The sequence below is a fragment of the Zingiber officinale genome, unplaced genomic scaffold (genome assembly GCF_018446385.1).
Source record: "Zingiber officinale cultivar Zhangliang unplaced genomic scaffold, Zo_v1.1 ctg249, whole genome shotgun sequence".
NCBI lineage: Eukaryota > Viridiplantae > Streptophyta > Magnoliopsida > Zingiberales > Zingiberaceae > Zingiber > Zingiber officinale.
In genome coordinates, this window is record NW_024589920.1 from 291,348 (window position 1) to 316,764 (window position 25,417).

At 40.8% G+C, this 25,417-nt stretch overlaps 2 protein-coding genes across 2 annotated transcripts; one reads left to right on the forward strand and one right to left on the reverse strand.

Annotated features, from left to right (window-relative positions):
- The first annotated feature begins 1,566 nt into the window (after positions 1-1,566).
- On the forward strand, positions 1,567-5,965 carry LOC122037258 (sucrose synthase 1-like). Its single transcript, XM_042596698.1, has 15 exons — positions 1,567-1,722; positions 2,204-2,334; positions 2,431-2,560; positions 2,650-2,801; positions 2,873-3,184; positions 3,266-3,482; positions 3,568-3,663; positions 3,740-3,913; positions 3,995-4,111; positions 4,194-4,360; positions 4,434-4,658; positions 4,740-5,058; positions 5,143-5,387; positions 5,468-5,606; positions 5,694-5,965. The coding sequence occupies exons 2-15, from the start codon at positions 2,237-2,239 to the stop codon at positions 5,757-5,759; spliced, it is 2,457 nt and encodes an 818-aa protein (XP_042452632.1). The 5' UTR covers positions 1,567-1,722; positions 2,204-2,236; the 3' UTR covers positions 5,760-5,965.
- Positions 5,966-17,536: 11,571 nt separating this feature from the next.
- On the reverse strand, positions 17,537-18,282 carry LOC122037280 (FCS-Like Zinc finger 15-like). Its single transcript, XM_042596734.1, has 2 exons — positions 17,858-18,282; positions 17,537-17,770 (listed from the first exon to the last, which is right to left on the reverse strand). The coding sequence occupies exons 1-2, from the start codon at positions 18,163-18,165 to the stop codon at positions 17,695-17,697; spliced, it is 384 nt and encodes a 127-aa protein (XP_042452668.1). The 5' UTR covers positions 18,166-18,282; the 3' UTR covers positions 17,537-17,694.
- Positions 18,283-25,417: the final 7,135 nt, after the last annotated feature.

Genomic DNA, 25,417 nt, shown 5'->3' on the forward strand with positions numbered 1-25,417 from the left:
GCTCCATGTCAGTTTGTGGATGAATTTTGCAGTCTATGTGCCTGGACCGACTCCGGGCTCCCAAATCGCCAGGGCGCCCCAGGCACTCGCCCAAGCGAAACTGGTCCGGGTGCCCGGATATCTTTTTTCAACTCCTTTTCTTGTAAAATAAAAATGTTAGTCCTAGGCAATAAAAATATATTCATCCTGTAAAATAGAGTTAGTATAATTCAGCAGATAAGAATAGTAATTAGATCTTATCTCCTCAAGACCAGGATCTAGTCAAGATCTCAACTTAGGTTTCCAAATGAACCTAAGTTGGATCGACACCTACGGTTCCTTCAAGGAAGAACGCGTCATTACTGGATCTCTCCTCCAGTTGTTTCCTTTACTTACTGACTGCAGTCACTTGACTTGTCTTTGATCCGTCAGGTCTTCCTGTCAATTGTTAGATCCGCAGACCCAACTGAATTTCGATCAGCCGGTTGTCAGGTCCCACGGACCTAATCAAATTTTCCGCCAGATATTAGGTCCCATGGACTTATCCGGACTTGGCACCAGCTATCAGGTCTCGCGGACCTACCTTGATTTCAGCCTAATATCAGATCCTTCAGACTAGTCAACTCTTACACACTTGATAGAAAGATTATATAAATAACATATCTAACTTTAACCTATTTATTATACATTAAAACCAGATTATTAATATAACTTGTACCAATAAATTCATTATAATTAAGAATTGGACCATGAATACTTAACTGATAATTTAAATATCTTATCAAAATACTATAACCCCGGAGATTAAACTAATAGTTCTAAGACAACTAGATCTAGCAGTAGTTAATCACGTCATTTAATTAACAATCTGAGATCTCAAAGCACTCTCCATTAGATGACGCGCCACTCCAAACAATGTCGTTGCATCGAAAACCATGCGAGCTCATGGATTCATTGAACATGGCTCTCCTTCCTCCCCAATAAATAAATTAATCAATTAATTAGCATGCAGCAAGTGGGTCTTAATAATCAATTGCCACATAGAGAATTTTAAATAATGTACAAGAGAATAACATATAGTTGGAAAATTTTTATTTATGTCATTGGATAAGCATTAGTTGAAATGGCTCCCATCTGACTCAGCTCGGCCCCACCATTAACGAAAATGTGTCAAAGTCAACGACCTTTCTATTAGAAGATTAAGGGGAAAAAATGATGTCTCCTTGCGATTGTGATCATGTTCTTGGAGTTACGTGATGCATTCTTCTTCTGAATGCTGTGCATGCGTCACATGACGGTGTTGTGCAGGCGCTGGGCACGGCAAGATTCAGGCTAGAATCATTGACCATATGCTTAATCTTTCTCATGAACAGTAAGATGAATTATAGAAAACGTTTCTGATAGAGAAGTCGCAAACAACATCCTAAACAGCATTACCCAGAAATTAACCAAATCGAATTAATACACAAGGTAAAACAAACAGAACAGTGTTGAATTGGGATGTCGAACAGGCAGAGAAACCGATGGTGCAGTGGTTTTGGACCAGCATCAGACTGGAATCTACAGATGGATTCTGACTCTGATACGGTCGTCGCGAGAAGAACTACGACGAGTTGAAAACGAGAAGAGGAAAGTGCTGGTTATTGTACATTATAAATATGCCGCAAGGAGCTCTCTCCCATTCCTCATTCCTTCTTCGTTTGAATCGTCGGCGTCCGACCGTCTCTGCCTCAGACTCCCTGGGTAAAAGATCGATTTTTGGTTCCTAATTAAATTTAGTTGTCAATTCAGATTCTTCTTGTTCATTCGATGAATATTCACCAACGGTTTCCAAAAACTCCAACAGAGTTGGGGCATTCCATCGTTTGTGAAGGTTTTCTCGACTTTCCAAAGCATGGAAATATTTTTCTTCTCGAGGAGGAGGAAAAAAACTCTGATTTGGTTCCTTTAATCTAGAAGTCTCCTTTTTCTAGAGCTTCTGTGACTACCACTTAGTTACGTGTTCCAGTAAGTTGTTAGACTATGCTGTTTCTGTGGTTGGTCTCTTCAGTTTTATGGATCGATTTTCAGACGATTTCTTCGAGTTGAATTGTATGATTAATGCTGGCAATTGAAGTCAAAGATCTCTAATTAGGTTCCCATGTGTTGTCATCCGGTTATAAAAGTACTTCATCCTCTTGTTCATTTATCGTTCCGTAGCAGTGGCTAACTCTTCTGGTTTTAGGCTTCTGAGGCTTGGAAGGGATACAGAGAGGGCATGGCTGGCCGCACCTTGACTCGCGCTCTTAGCTTCAAGGAGAGACTCACTGATTCCCTTTCTGCTAATCCGAATGAACTGCTGGCTGTCTTCACCAGGTATGGAACTAATCTAACCTCAAAAAACTAGTGATTTTGGTAATTAATTAAGAAGTGTACGCACAAGAAATTGATGTTTTCTTTATCGATGTTCAGATATGTTAACCAAGGAAAGGGGATGCTGCAAAGACACCAATTGCTTGCGGAGTTTGAAGCCGCATTCTCCAAGGAAGAGAGAGAGAAGCTGAAAGGAGGAGGTTTCGAAGATGTTGTAAGAGCTGCACAGGTGACCAATTGATCCCAAAAGTCGAGGACTGTTTTTTTTTTTTTTTTGTCGTCGTTGGCAGAACTGATGATTCTGTGCATGGTGTGCAGGAAGCCATAGTCATACCGCCGCTGGTCGCTATTGCCCTTCGGCCTAGGCCTGGTGTCTGGGAATATGTTCAGGTGAACGTGAGTGACTTGGGTGTGGGCGAGCTCACTGAATCTGAGTACCTGCAGTTCAAGGAGAAACTTGTGGACGGAGTGTACGTTGATCTACGATTTAAATTGATCATGTTCAGCGATTGAATTTACAGTTTTGTTTCCTCTTGTTCAGTTCTGAGGGTGACTTTGTGCTGGAGTTGGATTTTGAACCCTTCAATGCTTCTTTCCCCCGTCCGTCACTGTCGAAATCCATCGGCAACGGAGTCGAGTTCCTGAACCGGCATCTATCTTCAAAGATGTTTGTTGACAAGGAGAGCATGTACCCACTGCTTGCTTTTCTGCAGAAGCACAGTTACAAGGGCACGGTGATGATGCTGAATGAAAGAATACGAAGCCCTAGCGGCCTGCAATCGGCACTGAGGAAGGCAGAGGAACATCTGCTGAGCATCCCTGCAGACACTCCATACTCCGAGTTCAATGATAGGTAACTTCATCTGTAATCACTGACCATGATCAATTTAGAGAGAGGCTTGAAGTGTTGTACTACTAAAGATTTGTTTTTTAGATTTCAAGAGCTTGGTTTTGAGAAGGGGTGGGGTGACACGGCTAAACGTGTACTCGAAACCATGCACATGCTTCTTGATCTTCTTGAGGCCCCTGATCCGTGCACGCTGGAGAAATTCCTCGGAACAATTCCAATGGTCTTTAACGTCGTCATCCTATCCCCGCATGGATATTTTGCACAAGCTAATGTTTTGGGGTACCCTGACACTGGTGGCCAGGTGCAAATTCTTGATGTTCTCAGCAGGTTTCGACATCGAGTTGCACCCCACGATCTCTTACTTCTATCTTCCGATCCATCTGCAGGTCGTTTACATCTTGGATCAAGTCCGTGCCTTGGAGAATGAGATGCTCCTCCGAATAAAGCAGCAAGGCCTTAACATCACTCCTCGTATTCTCATTGTAAGCATGCCCTCCAAAAACATGCTCATCACAATGACCTACCTTGTGTGACTCTTTTTGGTTTTTCTGATTACAGGTTACTCGATTGCTCCCTGATGCAGTAGGGACTACTTGCAGTCAGCGACTTGAACAGGTCGAAGGAACCGAGCACACGAGCATTCTTCGAGTGCCTTTCAGAAACAAAAATGGGATCCTACGCAGATGGATCTCGCGTTTTGATGTGTGGCCTTACCTAGAGACTTACACCGATGTAAATGTCTACTCTGCTCTTCCCACTTACATCTCATATCTGAAACTAACACTGAGGTATATCATCTTTCTTTTGCAACAGGATGTCATAAAAGAACTTGATATAGAGCTCCAATTAACACCAGATTTGATTATTGGAAACTACAGCGATGGGAATCTAGTAGCATCTTTACTCGCGCATAAACTAGGTGTCACTCAAGTATGGGAACAGAGTGTACACTTTGATTCTTTCCCGAGTAGTGCCTTATCATTAATTATAATCTCAACTTTTCTACTTGCAGTGCACAATTGCCCATGCGTTGGAGAAGACAAAGTACCCGAATTCTGATATCTACTGGAAGAAGTTCGAGAAGCAGTATCACTTCTCTTCCCAATTCACAGCTGATTTGTTTGCCATGAACCATACTGATTTCATCATCACTAGCACCTTCCAAGAGATTGCTGGAAGGTAACTTGTCATCTTACTTCTGATTTAGCTGCTATAAAACTTATCTGAACATTTATATATTTCTGTGTTACAGTAAGGACACCGTGGGACAGTACGAGTCTCACACTGCATTTACCCTTCCCGGACTATACCGTGTAGTGCATGGAATCAATGTGTTCGATCCAAAGTTTAACATTGTTTCACCTGGAGCTGATATGTCAGTCTACTTCCCTCACTCTGAGACTGAGAAAAGACTTAACCACTTCCACCCTGAGATCGAGGAGCTGCTTTTTAGTGACGTCGAGAACGATGAGCACAAGTGAGATCCTCTTACAAGTTAGATTGGTTTGGCGTGCCCTGTCATCCGCTGAGCTAACGAAATTGTCTTGATACTGCGCAGGTTTGTGCTGAAGGACAGAAACAAACCCATCATCTTCTCAATGGCAAGATTGGATCGCGTGAAAAACTTAACTGGTCTTGTGGAGATATACGGCAAGAGCCCGAGGTTGCGCGAACTGGTTAACCTTGTCGTGGTGGCCGGAGATCATGGCAAGGAATCGAAGGATATCGAGGAGCTAGCTGAAAGGAAGAAGATGTTTGATCTTATCGAGCAGTACAAGCTCAATGGTCAGATAAGGTGGATCTCGGCCCAGATGGACCGATTTCGCAATGGGGAGCTGTACCGATACATTGCCGATACTAAAGGAGCATTTGTGCAGGTAAATTGACATCGATCTGTCTTCTCCTTTGGGAGGCATCAGAATCTTCAATTCTCGACCGACTGAAATCCATTATTTGTTTAGCCTGCCTTGTATGAAGCTTTCGGGCTCACGGTGGTCGAGTCCATGACCTGCGGTCTGCCTACCTTTGCGACAGCGTACGGAGGCCCTGCAGAAATCATTGTTCATGGAGTATCTGGCTTCCACATTGATCCTTACCAAGGGGATAAAGCTTCTGAGATCCTGATCGAATTCTTTGAGAAAAGCAAGGACGATGCCACGCACTGGGAGAAAATCTCCAGAGGAGGACTGCAGAGGATCTATGAGAAGTGAGGCTTACCTCTTTCTATAAATAGTTCTAGTTTTCACTATTCCTTACCTTTTCAAATCTGCATGGAAACTTCAATAGGTACACTTGGAAGCTGTACTCCGAGAGGCTGATGACGTTGACGGGTGTTTACGGATTCTGGAAGCATGTCTCAAACCTGGAGAGGCGTGAGACCCGTCGTTACCTTGAAATGTTTTATGCCCTCAAGTATCGTGCCTTGGTAAGCATGGCTAGTCTGTGATCCGATTTGAGTGTACTTCCTTACTGACTACTAGTTACGTTCTAATCTGATTCGACATGATTCCAGGCAAGCTCTGTTCCTTTGTCTTTCGACGCTGAGAAGACAGAGTGTAATGCAGCTCCCGCTGAGTAATTCTCAAGACATTTACTGAGTAATAAGATTATGCTAGGCCATGCTCTCTTTATTGAGATTTGTTTCCTAGATATGCGATCACTATATCCAATTCTGGAACATTGTTTTTGCTCCTCCCTTTGAGTGCATTTTTATCTGTAATCTTTACAATTTGCTTTGACCTTTGCAGCACACTTGAGTGATGAAACTCAGAATTTCGATTTCTATTTTACTTGTAGATTTTGTTTCGGAGAGGCAAATGGAATCTCTGGGTTGCGTTCCAGTGTTTCTCAGAAACCTAAATTATATTACTGCTGAATAAACCTCTTGTTAACTTCTCATCACCAAGCTAATCTCCAAGCACATTTGTCATTCCCAATCCGAGCCCTGCTGGCATGGCCATGGATTGCTTGATGATTTGAGGTATAGCTTACACTGTGATATATAGTGTATTTTTAGAGGGTACGAAATTAATGGAGCAAGTAGGGTCAAGAAAACTGGAAATAATCAATTGAATTGAATTAATTTATAAATTTGATTTAATTTGTTTTTTAATAAATAGTTTATATATATATATATCGATTATTCTAGTTAAATCAATTTAATTTTTTATTTTAAATTTAAAACGATTGTTTGAAATTTTTTATTAAATTAAATAATTTTTTATTCATATTGTTTAAATATTAATAAAAATTAATTAATTTTCTAATTAATTGATTTTATATCCACACTATTTATAGGATTTTATTAATAAAATTCAATCGAACAAGTTGATTTTAAAAAATCAATTAACTCAATTATGAAGGGCACTGGAATTCCGTTCTTTTTAAATTTTCCGTATAAAAAAATTATATAAGTACAGAACTATTTCTAGCAACCCGCACGTTCGACCAAACATGTATTTGATCAATCAAGCAAGTTCTTGAATGATCAAAGCACACCTTGATTGAAGTACAAATCGCTGACCTCTTGTGTTGGTATTCAAAATCGATATCCAAAATTGACACGAAGAAAACAAAACCAATTATACAGCGGAATTAAAGAACTAGTTGTATCTTCCTTTGTAGCTAAAGACCTCTTGATCTTCTGTCGTATTCGTCTCCTCTTTTTGGAGATGGTGTGGGCGACGATCTACCAAGACAACACCACCCTTCTTTTCTTCTCTTCCAAACCGCCGGCCACAAAAGGAGTCTCTAGGATAAGGCACCTTCTAATCTTCTTCCTTCTCTTCTTCTTTTTCCTCTTCTTCTCTTCCTCCTCTTCTTCAAGCCGCCGACCACCAATGGATGGGAAGAGGCGCTGGTCACCAAGGGAGAAGGGGAACCGCCGACCCTAGCCAAGGTGGAGGAGGAAACCGCCGACCCTTTGCAAGGGAAAGGTTGGCGCCGGCCCTAGGTGGGGAAGAAGGTGGCGTCGACCACAAGGGGAGAAGGGGAGAAGAGAATTGGTTGTGCCGCCGGCCCTAGCAAGGGAAGAGGAGGCGACAACCACAAGGAGAGAAGGGAGTTGTGGAGAATTAGAAAGTTAGGTTTTAGGGGTCACATCCTACTCCTTTTTATAGACTTGTCGTCGGTTACAAGGAAAGAAAAATTAACAAAATTTTGTTTAGAAAAAAATCTAAACAAACTATGTTAAACCAAACCAAGTTAAGTTAAACTAAACCAAGTTAAGTTAAATTAAACCAAGTTAAGTTAAATTAAACCAAGTTAAGTTAAACCAAACCAAGTTAAGTTAGACCAAAGCAAGTTAAATCAAACCCAGTTATGGATGGGTGGATGCGAGGCTTTATATATAGAGGTTATAATAGGGACCTATAGGAGGAATTGGTTTAGGTCTCCCGATGGGTTTGGGTTTCCCGTGTTCGCCCCGAACACCCAATTCAAGTCCATCAATAATAACTCATACCACTAAAGGATTATCATTGAACTACCACATCAATCTCATATTACAATATGAGCTCCTTCTTATTATGAATGCGTTAATCTTCCCGTGTTTAAGATATCGTATGTCCGTTAATTAAATGAGTTACTGACAACTTTGTTAATTAACATTTGAGTCCAAGAGTAGTACCACTCAACTTTATTATCATGTCGGACTAAGTCCACTTACAGAGTTTACATGATAATCCTTATGAGCTCCTCAAGGGGGCATCATCAGCCTAAATAATTAGGACACGGATTCTTTCTATAATTAACAACACACCATATAAATAATATTATCTCCCAACTCATCGGGCCTATCGATTTAAAAGATAAATCTCACTCATTGATAAGTCAAATAAATAAATACTAAGTATACGTGCTTGTTATTATAGAGGGATTAAGAGGACACATATCCATAATAACAAAGGTTCTGTTCTTTTATGTAGTCAGTATAAATCGAACAACCTCAAATGATCCTGCTCAATACACACATAGTGTGCTAGTGTAATTTTATAGTCAAGACAGACTAATACCAAATTATACTACAACCATTCCAATGGTTTGTCCCAATTCATCTTGGTTGTGAGCTACTATTTATAATTTATAAGGAACTGATAACATGATCTTCTGTGTGACACCACATACCATGTCATCTACAATATAAATTAAATAGACAACTGCATTGACATATATAAAATATAAAATGCAGACATTTGACCAAAGTGATTCTCATTTCAAAATAGATGTTCATACAAAAACTAGACTTATAATATACATCATAACAAATTTCGAATAATTCCATTCAACTAGCTCTTGTAATACATTGTTTACTTCAGCAACGGATGATATAAAAGATGAATTACACATGAATCACTATACTTTTCTTTTGTTTACTTACAAAATATTTTTGTCATTCTAGTAGTCCCTACTACTATCTCATATTATTGGAAAAATTAGATTAGTAAAATAAAATTAATCATCTCATAAGAGGATATAATTTAACCTTGGCTCAATTCTATAAATTTATAGTATAATAATCAACTATGCTATGTTATGTTATGGATACGCTTATAAATAAAATATAGACGGTGAGGAAATATTGAAATGTTGATATTATATCATGCAAATTGAAAATTTTAGAATATCAAAAATTTTATTAGGAATTATTCCTTTTATATATATATATATATATATATATATATACGATTATGCTACCCTGCGGACTATACGCTGCGGACCGCTGCGGACATCGCTCGTGGCAAACTCCACGTCACGCATTTTAATTATCTTCTCGCCACGAGTCCCTGCAATCACAGCGTTTTAATTTTCCTCCCCGACCCGACGCGGCGCCCCTCTTCCTCCCCCGACGCACCTGTTCCCTCCCTGTGCCCTAGCTCGTCGCTGTCCTCTTCCTCCCGACGCCGCCCCAACCGCAGCAGCTCTTCCTCCCCCGACACCGCCCCAACCGCAGCTCCTCCTCTTCCTCCCCCGACGCCGCCCCAACCGCAGCTCCTCCTCTTCCTCCTCCCTCCCTGTTCCCTCCCTGTGCCCTAGCTCGTCGCTCTCCTCTTCCTCCCGACGCCGCCCCAACCGCAGCTCCTCTTCCTCCCCCGACGCCGCCCCAACCGCAGCTCCTCTTCCTCCCCCGACGCCGCCCCAACCGCAGCTCCTCTTCCTCCCCCGACGCCGCCCCAACCGCAGCTCCTCTTCCTCCCGACGCTAGGGCACTACTCGCGCCAGAGAAGCCCTCCTCTTCCTCCTCCCGACGCTGCCCCAACTCACCACAGATCCTCTTCCTCCCGACACTAGGGCACTGCTCGCGCCGCAGAGAAGCCCTACTTTCCTACTCCCGACGCTGCCCCCTGCAGAAGTAGAGCTAAGTCTTTGATCTGCAAGGTAACGTGTTGTCTCTTTGAAGCTGTCCTCACTAGCTTGTGTAACACCTCGCTGTCCTCGTCCCTTCATTGCCGGTAAAAACTTTTTTTTTTAAAGTTGATTTTGCATCTATGTTATACCGGGCCATTTTGTGATTCGAGGGAATGATCGTCGGAAATTGCTTTCTTCTTCTTGTTCTGATCTTCATTCCATTTCGATGGTGTGTTGCTCAATCATTCCTCTATTCTTGTTCTGATCTTCATTCCATTTATATCTTCTCACCAACTATAATTTTTTTTTTGGCTCAATCATTCCTCATTCGCTGATGTTTACTTCCTGTCGATATCACCAAGTATACATCTTTGAAACGAGTACTTATAAAAATTAGAGGCCTTTCATCTTATTGGAGGTGACTTGAGCTTGTTCAACGCATTAAAATTGCATAAACGAATGCTTCAGAGTATCAACGCATTATGTATATTGTCAATTATGTTTTTCATATTGGTTATGCAGGAAAGTTGCAACTAATGTTTCCTAGTATCAACGAATGGTAAATCATTTCATTTTAAGTTCTAATATTTTATTTATACAAAATTCTGATTAAGTTGCAACTGATGTTATTTCTCTGATTTATACAGTAATGCAAAAATCGCTTATTTTCTGTTTTGAATTGATTTATCATACATTCTATGTACATTAAAAAATATTTGAATCTAAGTAATTCTCGTTTGCTTAATAGGTTGGTATTTCATGTCATCATCAAGTTACGGCTCCATCGACAATACGAGATTTGAACATGTATCATGCAGAGTTTGCGGACGAAGGACATTAGTATGTGTTTCTAGAACGAGCAAAAATCCCGGAAGGAGGTATTATGGATGTGCGCAACATGGCTGGCAAAAGTGGGTCGTAGCCGATACTTTGTCTGATGAAGATAGCAGTGAAAGATGTCGTGGAAGGTTAGGAAGTGAACATATTGCTTCTCGTGGACATATTTTAGGAAGTTGGAATGTACCATCAGTGGTCTGGATATTAGTTGTAGTGAATTTGACTCTTTTGGCTTTATACCTTATTACTCTGTTAGTTCGGTCTTGTTAGTTAGTGTTGAGTAATGTTGTTGTTGTTGTAATATGACATATTAAATGTTTGTAAGAACCCGTTGAAGGCTAATTGGTTTATTAGTTTAGGTGGTTATCTAGCGTTGATTAATTAGTGTTGTAACTGTAAATTGCTTTTAGTAGTTTAATCTGAGTATGCCCAAGCTTGCTATTTCATTAGGACTTGAGGATAAAATCGAAGGTATTGCTTTCTTCTCCTGTTCGTCCATTTTGGCAACTTGTGTGGTGTTCTAGCTTATATGGCAAATTCTGATAATTTAGTATAAGGCTAAATCTGCTATCCATTTCAAGAGCTCAATGTTCTTTTACTATACATCAGAAAATTTCTAAGAGCTCAATGTTCTTTTACTATACATCAGAAAATTTCTAATGAACCTGGCTTTAGAATCCCATAAGCGGTTAAAATGTCAGCTCTATTTTGTTTGCCAAGTGAAACTTCTCATTTACTTCTGGATTCGATCAAACACATGGTATCTGATCGGTCAAGGGACCGATCAGACCCTAGGCTGATTGGTCCCCAGACCGATCAAACCCTAGGCTGATCGGTCCCCAGACCGATCACCATCTCTTCTCTTCTGTGCTGCACTGATCGGTCATGGGACCGATCAGGCCCTAGGCTGATCGGTCCCCAGACCGATCAGGCTATAAGCGGTTAAAATGTCAGCTCTATTTTATTTGCCAAGTGAAACTTCTCATTTACTTCTGGATTTGATCAAACACATGGTATCTGATCGGTCAAGGGACCGATCAGACCCTAGGCTGATCGGTCCCCAGACCGATCAGACCCTAGGTTGATCGGTCCCCAGACCGATCACCATCTCTTCTCTTATGTGCATTCTCTCAAGGCACTGATCGGTCATGGGACCGATCAGGCCCTAGGCTGATCGGTCCCCAGACCGATCAGGCTATACACAGGAGAGTAGCTTTGGTTACTGATCGGTCACCAGACCGATCAGATAACCCACAGTGAGCTACTGATTGGTTACTGATCGATCACCAGACCGATCAGATAACCAGTGTATCACTGGATCGGCCAGCAGACCGATCCAGATAACCATAGTATCATTGGATCGGTCTGCTGACCGATCCAGATAATCATAGTACTTCTGTGTATTATCTGATCGGTCTGTAGACCGATCAGGAAACAACAAGATGAGAAGGAATAGGGGGATCGGTCTGTGGACCGATCCACATGTAGTCTGATCGGTCCACAGACCGATCAGAGGCTTCCAGAGAGATGTGGATCGGTCTGCTGACCGATCCACAATATTGTCTCTGGACGCGGACGCAGAGGATCCGTGCTCTTGTGTCCATATTATAATTTTTTTCCAAAATCACACGTCAGATTAAGTTTAGGCGTTCATGCTTCTTACTCAATATTGTCTCTGAACTGCAGTACTTTTAGCCATCGTTGAAAATGGAGTAGAGCTAAGAAGCAACATACATGCTTCTTACTTACGTTTCTCAACTGGCTTCTTTATTCCATAATCTGGATAATGGATAAATTCAAACCAGAAGCTGCTTGCCATTTCACATTAACTAACTTTGGAGGATCAAATTAATTAAACAAATGTATTTGAAGATAACTTTGAAGGATCCAACGTATTCAAATAGCTTCAGATAACATCACTGCCTACCAACTCATTCAGAAAGGGGAAAAAAGCTACAAATAGTTTCAGATAACATTTTTCACAATGAAAATCACCAAGATAACCATTGCTCTCAAAACATGACCTGAAAGTCCTTCTAGTAGTTTATGTGTGCTAACCACGAACTCAGAGGCCCAGTAGTGTCAAAGTCGTCTGTGATTTCTGCAAAAAATAAAATAAAAATTATATTCCTATGACAAAACTCAAGAATATATAAATGGAAGATCCTTAAATACTAAAGTACGTGGAAACTAGAATATCTTGTACATAAAACCTCAATTACCAATGGTTGACATGAGAATTCAGATTAAAACCTCAATATCCCTAAGCTTAGTATATGTGGAAAACCATAAGTCAAATAATATCCTGTGAAAGGTTTTAATCATGCCTTTGCTTCAAATGCAGCCATAGTGCAAAGAATCATTACTGTATCCTCCTCAAGAGGCCCGCCACCAGTGTTCACCTGGAAAAGCAACCAATAGGTCATAAATCATCCATGAATCAAAGTATTTCTTGAAATTAGATAATCTTCATGCTGTTGAGTGAAATCATCAGCAGCAGCAATCTAGTGCACTAAACCAATCATACATACAAATAAAGGAAATAGATGAATACCAATGCATGTTGTTAGAACCTGCAATAATAAATACAATTATTAATTTCATTTTCTCAATGAACCACTATAATTTAACATATTAAAATTTTAATAGTACCTGCTATAGATGTCAAATCTGGTTCATACATGTCGTCAACAATGTTATCATTAGTATCTTCAGTCGATCTGATAATTGACACATTGTCATATTTACAAAATGTAATGAAATAAATTTATTTTTGCAAGTAAAATTACAATAAAAATGCATCATTAATCGACACATACCCCCCTTGTTGCAAATTTGGACAATTGCGCTTGTCATGTGACACTCCTCGAAGTCCGCATCCACGACATAGCCTGGAATTTGAGGTTGATTTCTCCTTTGATGATTTCAATCTCTTCCCACATCCCTTTGTTCTGACTGAAGAAGGATCAATAATACCAAGGCCCTCATCCACAGAATTCTTCTTTTGACTTCTATCATTGCATGTTCTACTAATATTCATCTCTTGAATTTTGTTGTAGATAGAATCAAATTGTTCATCCAAAAATGTTGTCCCCTCATTAGTCAAAGATGCATCATCAATTAATATTGAAGATTTATAAGATAACCTTGAGTGTCTAGACATCAAACACCTTTCTGGATCTGGATCATTAATGTAATTTTGCTCTCCCAAAGCATATATTGCTCCAATTTTTGCATCCCGTGTCCATCGTTTGAGTATGTATGTATCAGGCAAATGAAACACTTGGTTGATACGGAAAAAAGCTAGCATATGTCTGCATGGAATGCCCTCAAACTCAAATTTCGTGCAACTACACGATATGTAATCCCTTTGTTTGTCATGCATAAGTACCCTTGGTTTCGAGGAAGAAGAACTTTGAAATTTCATCACATGGTAAACCACTGAGTCAACTCTTGTAAATGCTTGCTGCACATAATAACCATGACTCTCGCTCATTTCACTTTGAAACTCCAGCCATTTTTTTTTTGTGTACAACTTAACCATTTGAGTTTCCATGGGCCAATTTGTCTTAATTTTCGGATGCTCATTTATGTCAATATGGTCAGCTACTAACTCATTGTGTCTTTGATGTCTCAGTGCTCTATTAAAACGGGTGATAAAATCCATCAGTGAGTTCTTATTTGAGACATATCTCTTGAAAAATGCATGTGAGCCTTCAGATCTTTGACTACTTGACATTCCAGCACAAAATAAATGTCTAAAATATACTGGCACCCATTTGTGTCGTAATTCATACATCAACGATAACCAATCATTATTCTCTAAGTTAGCAGACTTGATAGCTTCTTCCCATGACTTTTCAAAATCATCAGGTGTTGTAGAATTTGCAATGACATTCTTTAAGCTTTGATAATGGTTTTGAAAAGTCAAATGGTTTAATTTTTCTGGAAATTTGTTAAGTATGTGCCATAAACAATATCGATGCACTGTTTGAGGGAACACTTGTGCAATTGCTTTTGTCATAGCAGGATCCTGATCAGTGATGATAACACTTGGTGGACCTTTAGGCATGGCTTCTATGAACTTTTTAAGCAACCAAACAAAAGATTCAGTTTTCTCATCACTTAGAAATCCACAACCAAATATAATTGTCTGGTGATGATGATTAACTCCTACAAAAGGTGCCAAAATCAAGCCATATTTGTTGGTATTATATGTTGTATCAAATACAACTACATCACCAAATACACTATATGCCCGCCTAGATACATGATCAGCCCAAAAACACCTACTAAATCTTTTATCTGAATCAGTCTCATAATCAAAGAAAAAAGCAGAATTCTTCTCTTGCTCAGATGTAAAAAACTCGATCAATGTTTCAGCATCAATACCCTTTTGCTCATCTCTTAGGTTTTTCTCAAAATTTCTAATATCTTTTTCTGTACAACCTACTCCCTCAGGTCCTCCATATTCTATCTCCAATATTCGCATTTGTTGACAAGTAGGTACATTTGCCTCTGAAAACTGTTTCGTCAATGTTTTCTTTGCTGCCGAAACATTACGATGTGAGCGTAGCAAATGCACTTTAGATGGAGTAGAAAGTGGATGATTATGGATTTCTGTAAAGTTACCAACAACCCAATTAGGCCCAGTTTGTTTCTTCACAAATGTAATATTTGATTTACAACCCGTTCTAACTGCGCCACGTGCTCTTTCTTTTGTCGGTTGATCAGCTTTTGTATGGTTATTCCACCGCATTAGATCTGTATGTCCTTCTTTAAAGCATACAATTTGTTTCCACGTTACTTCATTTGTGATCTTATTTTTCTTGCTCGTGTGCATCCTTGAACTAAACCCAGCTTCTCGTGCATATTGATTATAGAATGAATATGCCTCATCTAGTGATGAGAATTCCATTCCAATTTTTGGCTTTCGATCATCTGAAACTTGTGGAATATATTCCTGATCATCAACTCGATTTTCTTCCATTTCTGGACACCCTCACATTATAATTGACAATAGGTAATTAGATAAACAAGTAAAAAATACAATTTATTGTAGATATTATAAAATAGAAACAGAAATACTATGAATTCAAATACAAAACAACTAATAGACATTCAACATAATATTGCAATTAATAGGAGGTTCGGATTCAAATACAGAACTAATGGACATTCAACATAATCTTGCAACTAATAGGAGGTCTAATTCAAATACAGAACAACTAATAGTCATTCAACATAATCTTGCAACTTATCAAAAAAAAAAAAGAGGGAATTTTAGCATACTCTGATAGCTAAAGAACTCTATCAATCAACAACAATTTATAAAAAATTGATAGTTAAAAAACTGAGATATATCCCATTCATCACTGCATAGGTCCAAACATGAAGCGGAAAAGCAGTAATATTTTTCACTTGTAGATCAAAATCTCCATGTCAATTTAGCTCATAGAGGAGAATTTTATGTACCTTAGCTCTGAGAGAATCAAGCTGAGTATTGGACCCTGGAAGTTTCCCTGTGACAATCTCTAGAAGAATGAGGCCGAATTGGAAAATATCTTCTTTTTCACAGTTCACAACACTGTCAATGCTGAAAGACAAACAAGAAGCAAAATTCACTAGGAAATGATCGCATCTAAACAAACTGGCTTATTTCTGCTTAAACATTCCTAGAATCACTGATAGGATATAATATATTACCTTCCTAGATCTTCCTTGTGTGAAAAAATAGTCAGGTTCGAGAACCTAACTGATAGATCAAGACAACAACCAAACACAATCAAAACAGGGAATATACTCACTTATTTCACATTAAATGAGACAACACGTTACCTTGCAGATCAAAGACTTAGCTCGGGAGGAGGAAGAGGAGGGCTTCTCTGGCGCGAGTAGTGCCCTAGCGCCGGGAGGAAGAGGAGCTGCGGTTGGGGCGGCGTCGGGGGAGGAAGAGGAGCTGCGGTTGGGGCGGCGTCGGGAGGAAGAGGAGAGCGACGAGCTAGGGCACAGGGAGGGAACAGGGAGGGAGGAGGAAGAGGAGGAGCTGCGGTTGGGGCGGCGTCGGGGGAGGAAGAGGAGGAGCTGCGGTTGGGGCGGTGTCGGGGGAGGAAGAGCTGCTGCGGTTGGGGTGGCGTCGGGAGGAAGAGGACAGCGACGAGCTAGGGCACAGGGAGGGAACAGGTGCGTCGGGGGAGGAAGAGGGGCGCCGCGTCGGGTCGGGGAGGAAAATTAAAACGCTGTGATTGCAGGGACTCGTGGCGAGAAGATAATTAAAATGCGTGACGTGGAGTTTGCCACGAGCGATGTCCGCAGCGGTCCGCAGCGTATAGTCCGCAGGGTAGCATAATCGTATATATATATATATATATATATATATATAATTTTGATATATAAAAATATTAAAATACTTAATAATTTTGACATATACAATTCAACCATATCAAAAATTCAATATATAAAATTTTTAACATATCGAATTATATATATTTTTAAATATTAAAATTTTTGATATAATATATAGATATAAACGTACAGATTTTCAATCACCCTGTTCAAATTTTCAGTTAATTATCGACAAAACTAACTTCCGATCTGTCACGTCATGCAGCTGGATGATAGCAGACTTTCGATCTGTCACGTTCTCTTATCGATCTCACTTTTTATCTCTAATTTACTTTTATTTTGTATTTATTTTTATTTTCACTCTCTTTCCCAGAGATATATTTCCACCATAAATTTATTCTTCTTCTCGAGTAAATAAGCTCGGTCCGTACCTTCTCTTCCTCTAATTTATTTTTTTCAAATGCTTTTGTCGTTACAATGTAAAATTATTAAAAAAAAAAATCTTTTTGCATCAATAAAAATAAAAAATTCGGAAGAATCGCACGCACGAAACATTTGGGAGATTACCGAGAAGCCATAGCGTTTGTTGTCTGTACTATTTGAGCGGATGGCGTGGTCCTCCGCTACGGCCACACGCATTCCAGAATGGGCCTACGCGCGACACGTGCGTACGGCCGTGGCTGTGTTCGACCCAAGGTAGAGTAGGCCGGAGCACCGCCATAGCCCCACGTGCGACTGCGTGCGTTATAGTAATTTTAAATCCTTAAATAACAAATATTTAAATAGTAATTTAAATATTTCATATATAATTTACTCTTTTCATTTTTTTTTAGAAAAAAACTTGCTAGCCATTTTGCAATTCCCTTAACCATTCTGCTCGTTCCTCCGTAAAAGAAGCTACAGATATCAAGGACGGAGAAAACGAAAACAAAGAGAAAAAAAAAACTCGTTGCTTCACGTACTTTTCACTAATCTATCTCTCGTACTCATTTCAAACTCTCTTCGTTCGCCCAGTCGATTTGGCGAGAACGGCATTCATCACTGCAAAATCCTTGGTCTCCCCTGCATTCATCATGCAGTTTTAATTATTTCCTAATTAATAATGTCGAACGAGTAGTTTAGGATCATTAATACTGAAATTAAAAGCACCTGTACATGTAAACGTCCCTGCAGGGTTTGAGCTCCCTCATGCAGAAGCAGCACGTCTGCAAAAACCCCAACTCAGGCAGAGGCAGTCGTCTCGGCCGGCTCGTTGCAGTAGTAGCCACAGATTTCGTCAGGACGTTATTTGGTCCTTTCTCATCCCCTTCGTGTATGACAATGCGCAGGCCTTCGAGGCCGCCCCCTGACGTCGATGCCCGTTTCGCCTGCTCGGGCACTCTGATGCTCGCTGCCCTCTTGTTGGCCTCGCCGCCTTCGTCGCTGACGTAGAAGATGGTCTTGTTCATCGATGACATCTCGATGAGAATTACAGAGGGGTTGGTTAATTTACACACAGAATCCGGGGCTCATGGCTAGCTACTTAAAGCCACTGAAGTCCCCAAATTAATTCTTCTCTTCTTTCACATGCCGAAATGGGCAGCTGATCGATCTTTTTTGTCCTTGAATATAATGGATTGTGGACGCGAAAGGTTGAGCCAGCATGTGCCGGACGGTGCTTGTGCAATTACAAAATAGGTGGAATGTTCTAATTGGTCTGTCCCAATCAAACTGTCATGCAGTACAAATATTTATGTATTGCAAAACTCGGAAAGCAGAGACAGTGGGAGAGGGGAGAGCTGATTTGTAGGGATGGTGCATAATTGAAGGCAACTATTTCTGTCAATTGCACACAGATCCAGGGTTGTTTATTGGGGCCTAAGGGCCTCTGCTTCTAGCTAAGTACTCGTACGGATTTGAAATGCGTGACCCACTTGTCGCATTGTCCAAAATGGCTCAGGGAGACAAGGATATATGCTGCATGTCCTTAGATTGGAAGAAGTCTTCATGGAATGCCTAATTTATTAACTGGGATAGATTTACTATAAAAGAAAAACGGATTAATTTTTATGAATATATAATTCCTCTCATTTCCTAATTAATACTATATGCTGATTTATCTACGTAATCATTTTTGTTAACAATAAGGGATCTGAACTTTTTTTTTAAGTATTTAATTATATGAAAGTCCCTTTTATAACTAATTAATTTAAGTGAATTTTATGCCGGCAAGTTAATGATTAATTTGTCCAGGAATTTCATTTTAGCTCTTAAATTTTTTGTTAGGGCATTTTCATCTCCTTAATTAGTTTATTTCACGTATCGTATCACCCTCTATGTTCTAACCATTAACATTATTATTTATTTGAAAATAAAAATAGGAGTATATGATATCTGCAGCCATATTACTGTTGATGAATTGACAGTATAAAATTAACGTCAAAATGATATTAATCCTCGGTTAAAAAAATAATATAAAAAGTTAAAGTGATATTTCATCATTGATAGGATAGGTTATAAATAGATCAAGAGATAATATGATAGTCAAGGGCAAAATAAAATGATAGTCAAAATTAAAATAAGATGATAGTTAGGATCAGAAGAATAGGTCATTCTCATCAAGGTTCAGTCCTTCACTCCCTAGTATTAAGGCCTTCGATGTAAGGACGATCAGTTCAAGAGTCGGACAGACCTGAAGGATCTAGTGCTCCACTGGTAGATAGTCAACAAAAAGGTTGAGTGGACTTGCAAAGCTATGGTGCCCAGTATACAGTTAGTTAGCCTTACAATATAACTTAGTATAGAATCGATCGACCCAATAACTGGTCAGACCTCCAAGAGTATGGTTGATCGATTTTAATGTGTCAATCGAATGTACGAGACTCAGCTCCTCACTTTTGCAATATCACTCTCAACTTACAGATTGTCAGCCCTACAACACAACCTTAGTATAAAGTCAATCGGTCCACGACAGGTCTGACTTATGAGGCCAACCTCCCTTTTCTTCGAGAGTCAGTCTCCCATCATATGGCCAGTCAGTTGGTCTTAGTGCTGACTGGACCTAAGAAACTTAGCTCCTCATTACTTATCAAATCTTCAACATCAGAGTCTATGGGTATATTGTTGTATCCAAAGGATCGGATATTTACATATCTCCACAATGACATGATATTGTCTACTTGTCATTAGAGCTGTTTATCATTTAGTGCTATCCTTGGTGATCTATTAATGAGATAACATGTCATGTTAACTACTTCCATCCAGAAATTCTTTGTTAGCCCTGCATTCAGTCTGAGACATCTTATCTTCTCAATGATTGTCCTATTCAACCTTTTCGCTACCTCGTTCTGCTGAGGTGTCCTGCGAACAGAGAAATGCATCATTATTCCATGTTGCTCACAAAATTCCTAAAACTTTGAATTTGTGTACTCAGTCTCATTGTCTGACCTAAGGTATTTGATCTTCCTTCCCGTCTAGTTCTCCACTTCAATTTTTTATAATTTAAATTTTATAAAAATTTTAGACTTGCGACGCATAAAGTATATCCAGACCTTTCATGAGTAATCATCAGTCAAACTCATAAAATATAAGTGCCCTTCACATGATGCTACACTAGCTAGTCTCCAGAGATTTGCATGTACATAATCCAGAATCTCCTCTGTCTTATTTGTTGTTGTCTTGAATTACACTTTATTTTGTTTCCCAAAAACATAGAATTTACATAATTCAAGCTTGCATGTCTTGACACCTTTCAATAAATCTCTTTTGTGAAGCTCTAACATCCCATATTCACTCATATGTCATAGCCCCATATGTCACATGACAGTACTGTCTGATTCAAACTCCACCGAGGTGACTCCACCTACAACCAGCGGCGTAGCCAGAATTTACAATCAAGGGGGGCGAATTCAAGCTAACCATGGTACACTGTTGAGGTCATGCCTGATCTCGCCACCTCGCTGCAAGGTCGTAGCCCAGGCAAAACCTCACAGCGAGGTCGCGGCCAAAGCGAGATCTCTTCCTGTGACGCCGCTTCCAACACTTAAATTCGTAATCGAAAGAAATAAAGCAAAAAAACTTTACCTTAATAAAAAAGCGTTTGCTGTGGAGTATCAGCGAAGCGACGATGACAACGCTGGCAGCAAACGATATCAGTGTTAGTGATAGCGGCGTTCGGCGATAACAACATGGACGACAACGACATCAATGTGCGGCGGAGGATTTTGAGGGTAAAATTAGGATTAGGGAAAAGAAAAGAATAATAAGAGGATTATAAGAGGAAGACGACCACGGGAGTAAAAAAAGGAAAGGGGATTAGAAGGAAGAAGAAAATATGGGAAGGGAGAGGGGAAAAAGTACAGGCAATGGGAGAGAAAAAAATATCGAGAGAAAGAAAAAAGTTGGCTGAGAGAAGAAAAAAAAGGTTTGGATTCTCTTATTTATTTTAATTGAACAATTTGTAAAAAAAATCTTGATATTTTTAGAATTTATAATTAAATTATTTTTAAATAATTTCAGTGTATTATTTTTTCCCCTAAATTTCAGGGGGGCGCCCGCACCCCCTTGGCCCTATGTAGCTACGCCCCTGCCTACAACTATAGTCTCTATCAACTTCTAAATGTTCCATGCAAACTTTTGTGATTTGTCCTTACATTACCGTCAGAGCTCCCTTGCTGACTTTTATCACTCCACTCACTGATTTGTAACTACAACCATTACCATCTAGTGTGCCTAGTAGATCAAGTTCTTCCTTAGCTTTGGTATATATCTAACATCACATAAGGTTCTGATCACACCATCAAACATCTTGATTCTGATGTTCCCTATGTCGATAACTCTGCATAATATAAAATCATTTCCCATCAACACTGAACCAGAATCCACTACTCTAAACGTGTCAAACCACTTCTTATTTAGAGTCATGTGATATGAACATGTGAAGTCTAAAATCCATGCATCCGTCAGATACTCCGAACTCGACATAACTAATAGCATATCTCCATTACCGCTCTTTGAATTTTCTTCTTCAACTATACTTGCAAACTTTACCGAACTACCTTTGTTCTCTACAATATATTTTTTTATCTCTAGACAATCTCTTTTCATATGACCTTTGCCTCCACACTTGTAGCACGTAATCACCTTCTTCCTTCTCGACTTAGAATGAGTCTTGTTGTCATCACCGGATCCATGTCGAGATTTGGTCCTACCATGCTCTTGGTTGTTATTTACCTCAAGTCTTTCTCCCTGAGAAACTCCATCGTTTGTTTTCTTCCTTTGGTGAAAACTTAGCAACACACCCATGATCTCCTCCAATTTGAGAGTTTTCTTACCTCACATCAAAGTAATAACCAAATTCTCATACGTATAAGACAGTGGTAGAGAATTCAACAACATCAACACTTTGTCTTCATCTTTGATCTTCACATCAACCTGCCTCAGATTACTCACAATCTGATTGAATACGTTGATGTGCTGGTTTAGATCGGTTTCTTCTGTCATCTTCAGCCCGAATAATTTCTGCTTAAGATATAGCTTGTTTGTCAATGACTTTGACATGTACTAGCTTTTCAGATTTTGCCAAATTGTCACTGATGACTCCTTGTTTATGACATGGTATATCACATCATCCATAAGACAAAGTTTGATTGTTGTCACTGCTTTCGCCTAAAGTACTTCCCAATATGATCTCTTCATGCTTTCTGGTTTCCTTTCTCCTAGCGTCTTCACCATGCCTTGTTACACCAACAAGTCCTAGACCCATCTCTGCCATAATATGAAGTTTTTGATTCCGTCAAACTTCATCATATCATACTTCGCAAAGGTCATCCTCGACATGTTGAAGAAATTTTCCAAAATTTGTAACTCTGATACCATTTGTTGTGCCCAAAGGATATTCACATATCTCTATAATGACATGATATTGTCCACTTTGAATCTAAGCCTTCATGACTTTGCTCTTGGCTATATCCAAAAGGTCTCATGTCAATAGAAATATCATACATTATTTTAAACACACGATCTTTTCTAAATATTTCCAATGAGGAACTTTGATTGAATCCCAACAATCTTCCCTTCAAACGAAGGACCACAATTACTCTCATAATCCGAGTTCTGCGAGCGTCCAATCACTGTTGTCCTGCTTCGGGCCTCCCCGCGAGCATTCGGTCACCCTGACCTACTCCAATTCTTCCTGCGAGCATCCGTGTTTAGTCACTCTTGATATGCTCTGGGCCTCCCCATGAGCATCTGGTCACCCTAACCTGCTCCGAGTCTCCCCGTGTGTATCCGATTATCCTAACCTACTTCGGGGCCTCCCCGCAAGCATCCAGTCACTCTGACATGCTCCAAAGCCTCCCCACAAGCATCCGATCTGTTCCGGGCCTCCCCGCAAGTATTCGGTCACTGTGACCCACTCCGGGTCCACCCGTAAATTCGTTCAAGGTTGCTCCACATGACATTTGGTCTGGACCATGACTCTGATATCATTTATTGTGCCTAAAGAATATTCACATATCTCTACAATGTTATAATATTGTCTACTTTGGGCCTACACCCTTATGACTTTGCTCTTGGCCTCTTCCCAAAGAGCCTTGATCCGGCGGTAAGAATGGGGGACCCACTTCCTGAAGGGTCTCAGCTTGAGGACCGATGAAGGGCTGACTAAGCAGTTAATGGTCGCGCCGAGCAGCTGAGTAAGTCCGAGCGGATCTAGAGACAACCCATCCAGGGGCTTGAGTTTCCGACGCCAAGGCAGGAGGATCGAAGGGCCGAGCGGGAGTCCGCTCGGCTGCGGCCAAAGGGCCGAGCGGGTTGTCCGTTCGGCCAAGATAAGGGCGAGGGTACAAAGGTGGCCGAGCGGCCTATGCTCTCGGCTCGGGATATGGGATATCAGCAGAAGCATGTCTGATGATTAGGCCGTACACAAGATCTCACGATGGAGGATCTTGCCGTCACATCATGGAAAGGTTGATACAGTAGCAGTATGGCCTCATGGACGTCTTCCTGCCAGATCCATATCTGGGCATGACCCTTCTGACAGATCCATGCCTGAGCATGGTCAAAGGCAGGTGGTTGCTTTGATTGGCGCGCCCAGGTTTCTTCGAGAGGTCTATATAAGGCCTCCATTTCTTCACCGGAGGTATGAAAAAAAGTCTTCATCTTGAGGCCACCCCTTTGTTATTCCTCGCCTGACTTGAGCGTCGGAGGGCCGTCGCCGGGATACCCCTCCTGGCTCGATTTTTGCTGCAGGTTCGCCGGAGCATTCGAGGATTCAGCAGGGAGCGCCACGTGCCCAGTGTCCATTGACTCCTGGTGCGGACAGGATCAGGCCTCATTCGGTTACCTTGACATGTTCCGGGCTTTCCCGCAAGCATCTGTGTCCGAACACTTTTGACCTGCTTCGGTCTTCTCCATGAATATTCGCTCACCCTGACCTACTACGGGTCTCTCCGTGAACATCCAGTTACCTTGACCTGCTCTAGGTCTCCCTGTGAGAGGGTGACTGGATGCTCTTGGGAGACAATATCATGTCATTGTGGAGACACATGAGCATTATTTGGGCATAACAAATGGTATTAGAGCCATGATTCATACCAAATGCCATATGGGCGGCCTTGAACGAAGTTGCGGGTGGGCTCGGAGTGGATCACAGTGACCAGATGCTTGCGAGGAGGCCCGAAGTGGGTTACGGTGATGGGATGCTTGCGGGGAGGCCCCGGAGCAGGTCAGGGTGACTGGATACTTGCGGGGAGGCCTCGGAGTAAATCCTGGTGATCGGATGCTCGCGGGGAGGCCCAGAGCAGCACAAGAGTGACCAAACGCGGATGTTCACGGGAAGACCCAAAGCAGGTCAGAGTGACCGAATGTTCACGGGGAGGTCTAAAGCAGGTCAACGGTGACCAGATGCTCGTGGGGATACCCGTACCATGAGAGTAATTTATCGGTCCCTTAGTTGCCGATTAGAGGAGGGTGAATTGTTCTGCATAATAAAAACAAACACCTTTCTCAGAACTTTGAAAATAAAGCATTTGTATAAAAAGAAACTGATTAATAGACAAGAAAAAGATGCACAACAATTTACTTAGCTTGCAATCAGGGGATTGCTAATTCAAGACCTTTGAAAGCTCACTAATGTCTCCTTATGGCGGAGAAGCTTCTTACAGTAGTCCAAGGTCACAACTACAAAGCTAAACTCAATTATGATCAATTACAAGTGTTTTATTTAGCTTTTGGGATCAAAGCTGTATTTATAACCCTGATAAGGGCGCCTAGAAGGGTTCCAGGCGCTTAAAAGGGTTACAGGCGCCTGAAAGGGGATAAAATTTTATCCCCGTTGTAAAGAATCACGGCAGATGGCAAAGCGATAAACTTTCTGGTCTGGGAGCTCGGACTGAGATGTTCTAGCTCGACCAGGGGGTGTGCTTGGGGTACCTTGGGTTCGGGCGCTCGAAATAGCTCCGGGCGTCCGGAGTGCAGTCAACCTCCGTTTGACTTTTTCTCTAGGTCTTCCGCTCCAACTCCGCACACTTGGGTGATTTCAGCCATCCAGAATAGGACTCACTCGAACCCATTTTCTGGCCTTCTCTCGCTTCATTCTCGTCCGCTAGCGTACTCTTCCGCAACACCTCGTCCATTGGACACACTAAGTCCGTTGACTCTCTCCCGTGTTGTCCTTTTTGCTAGTTGTATCTTTCGCTCAACTTCTTGTGCTTCTAAGTTCTTGCACAC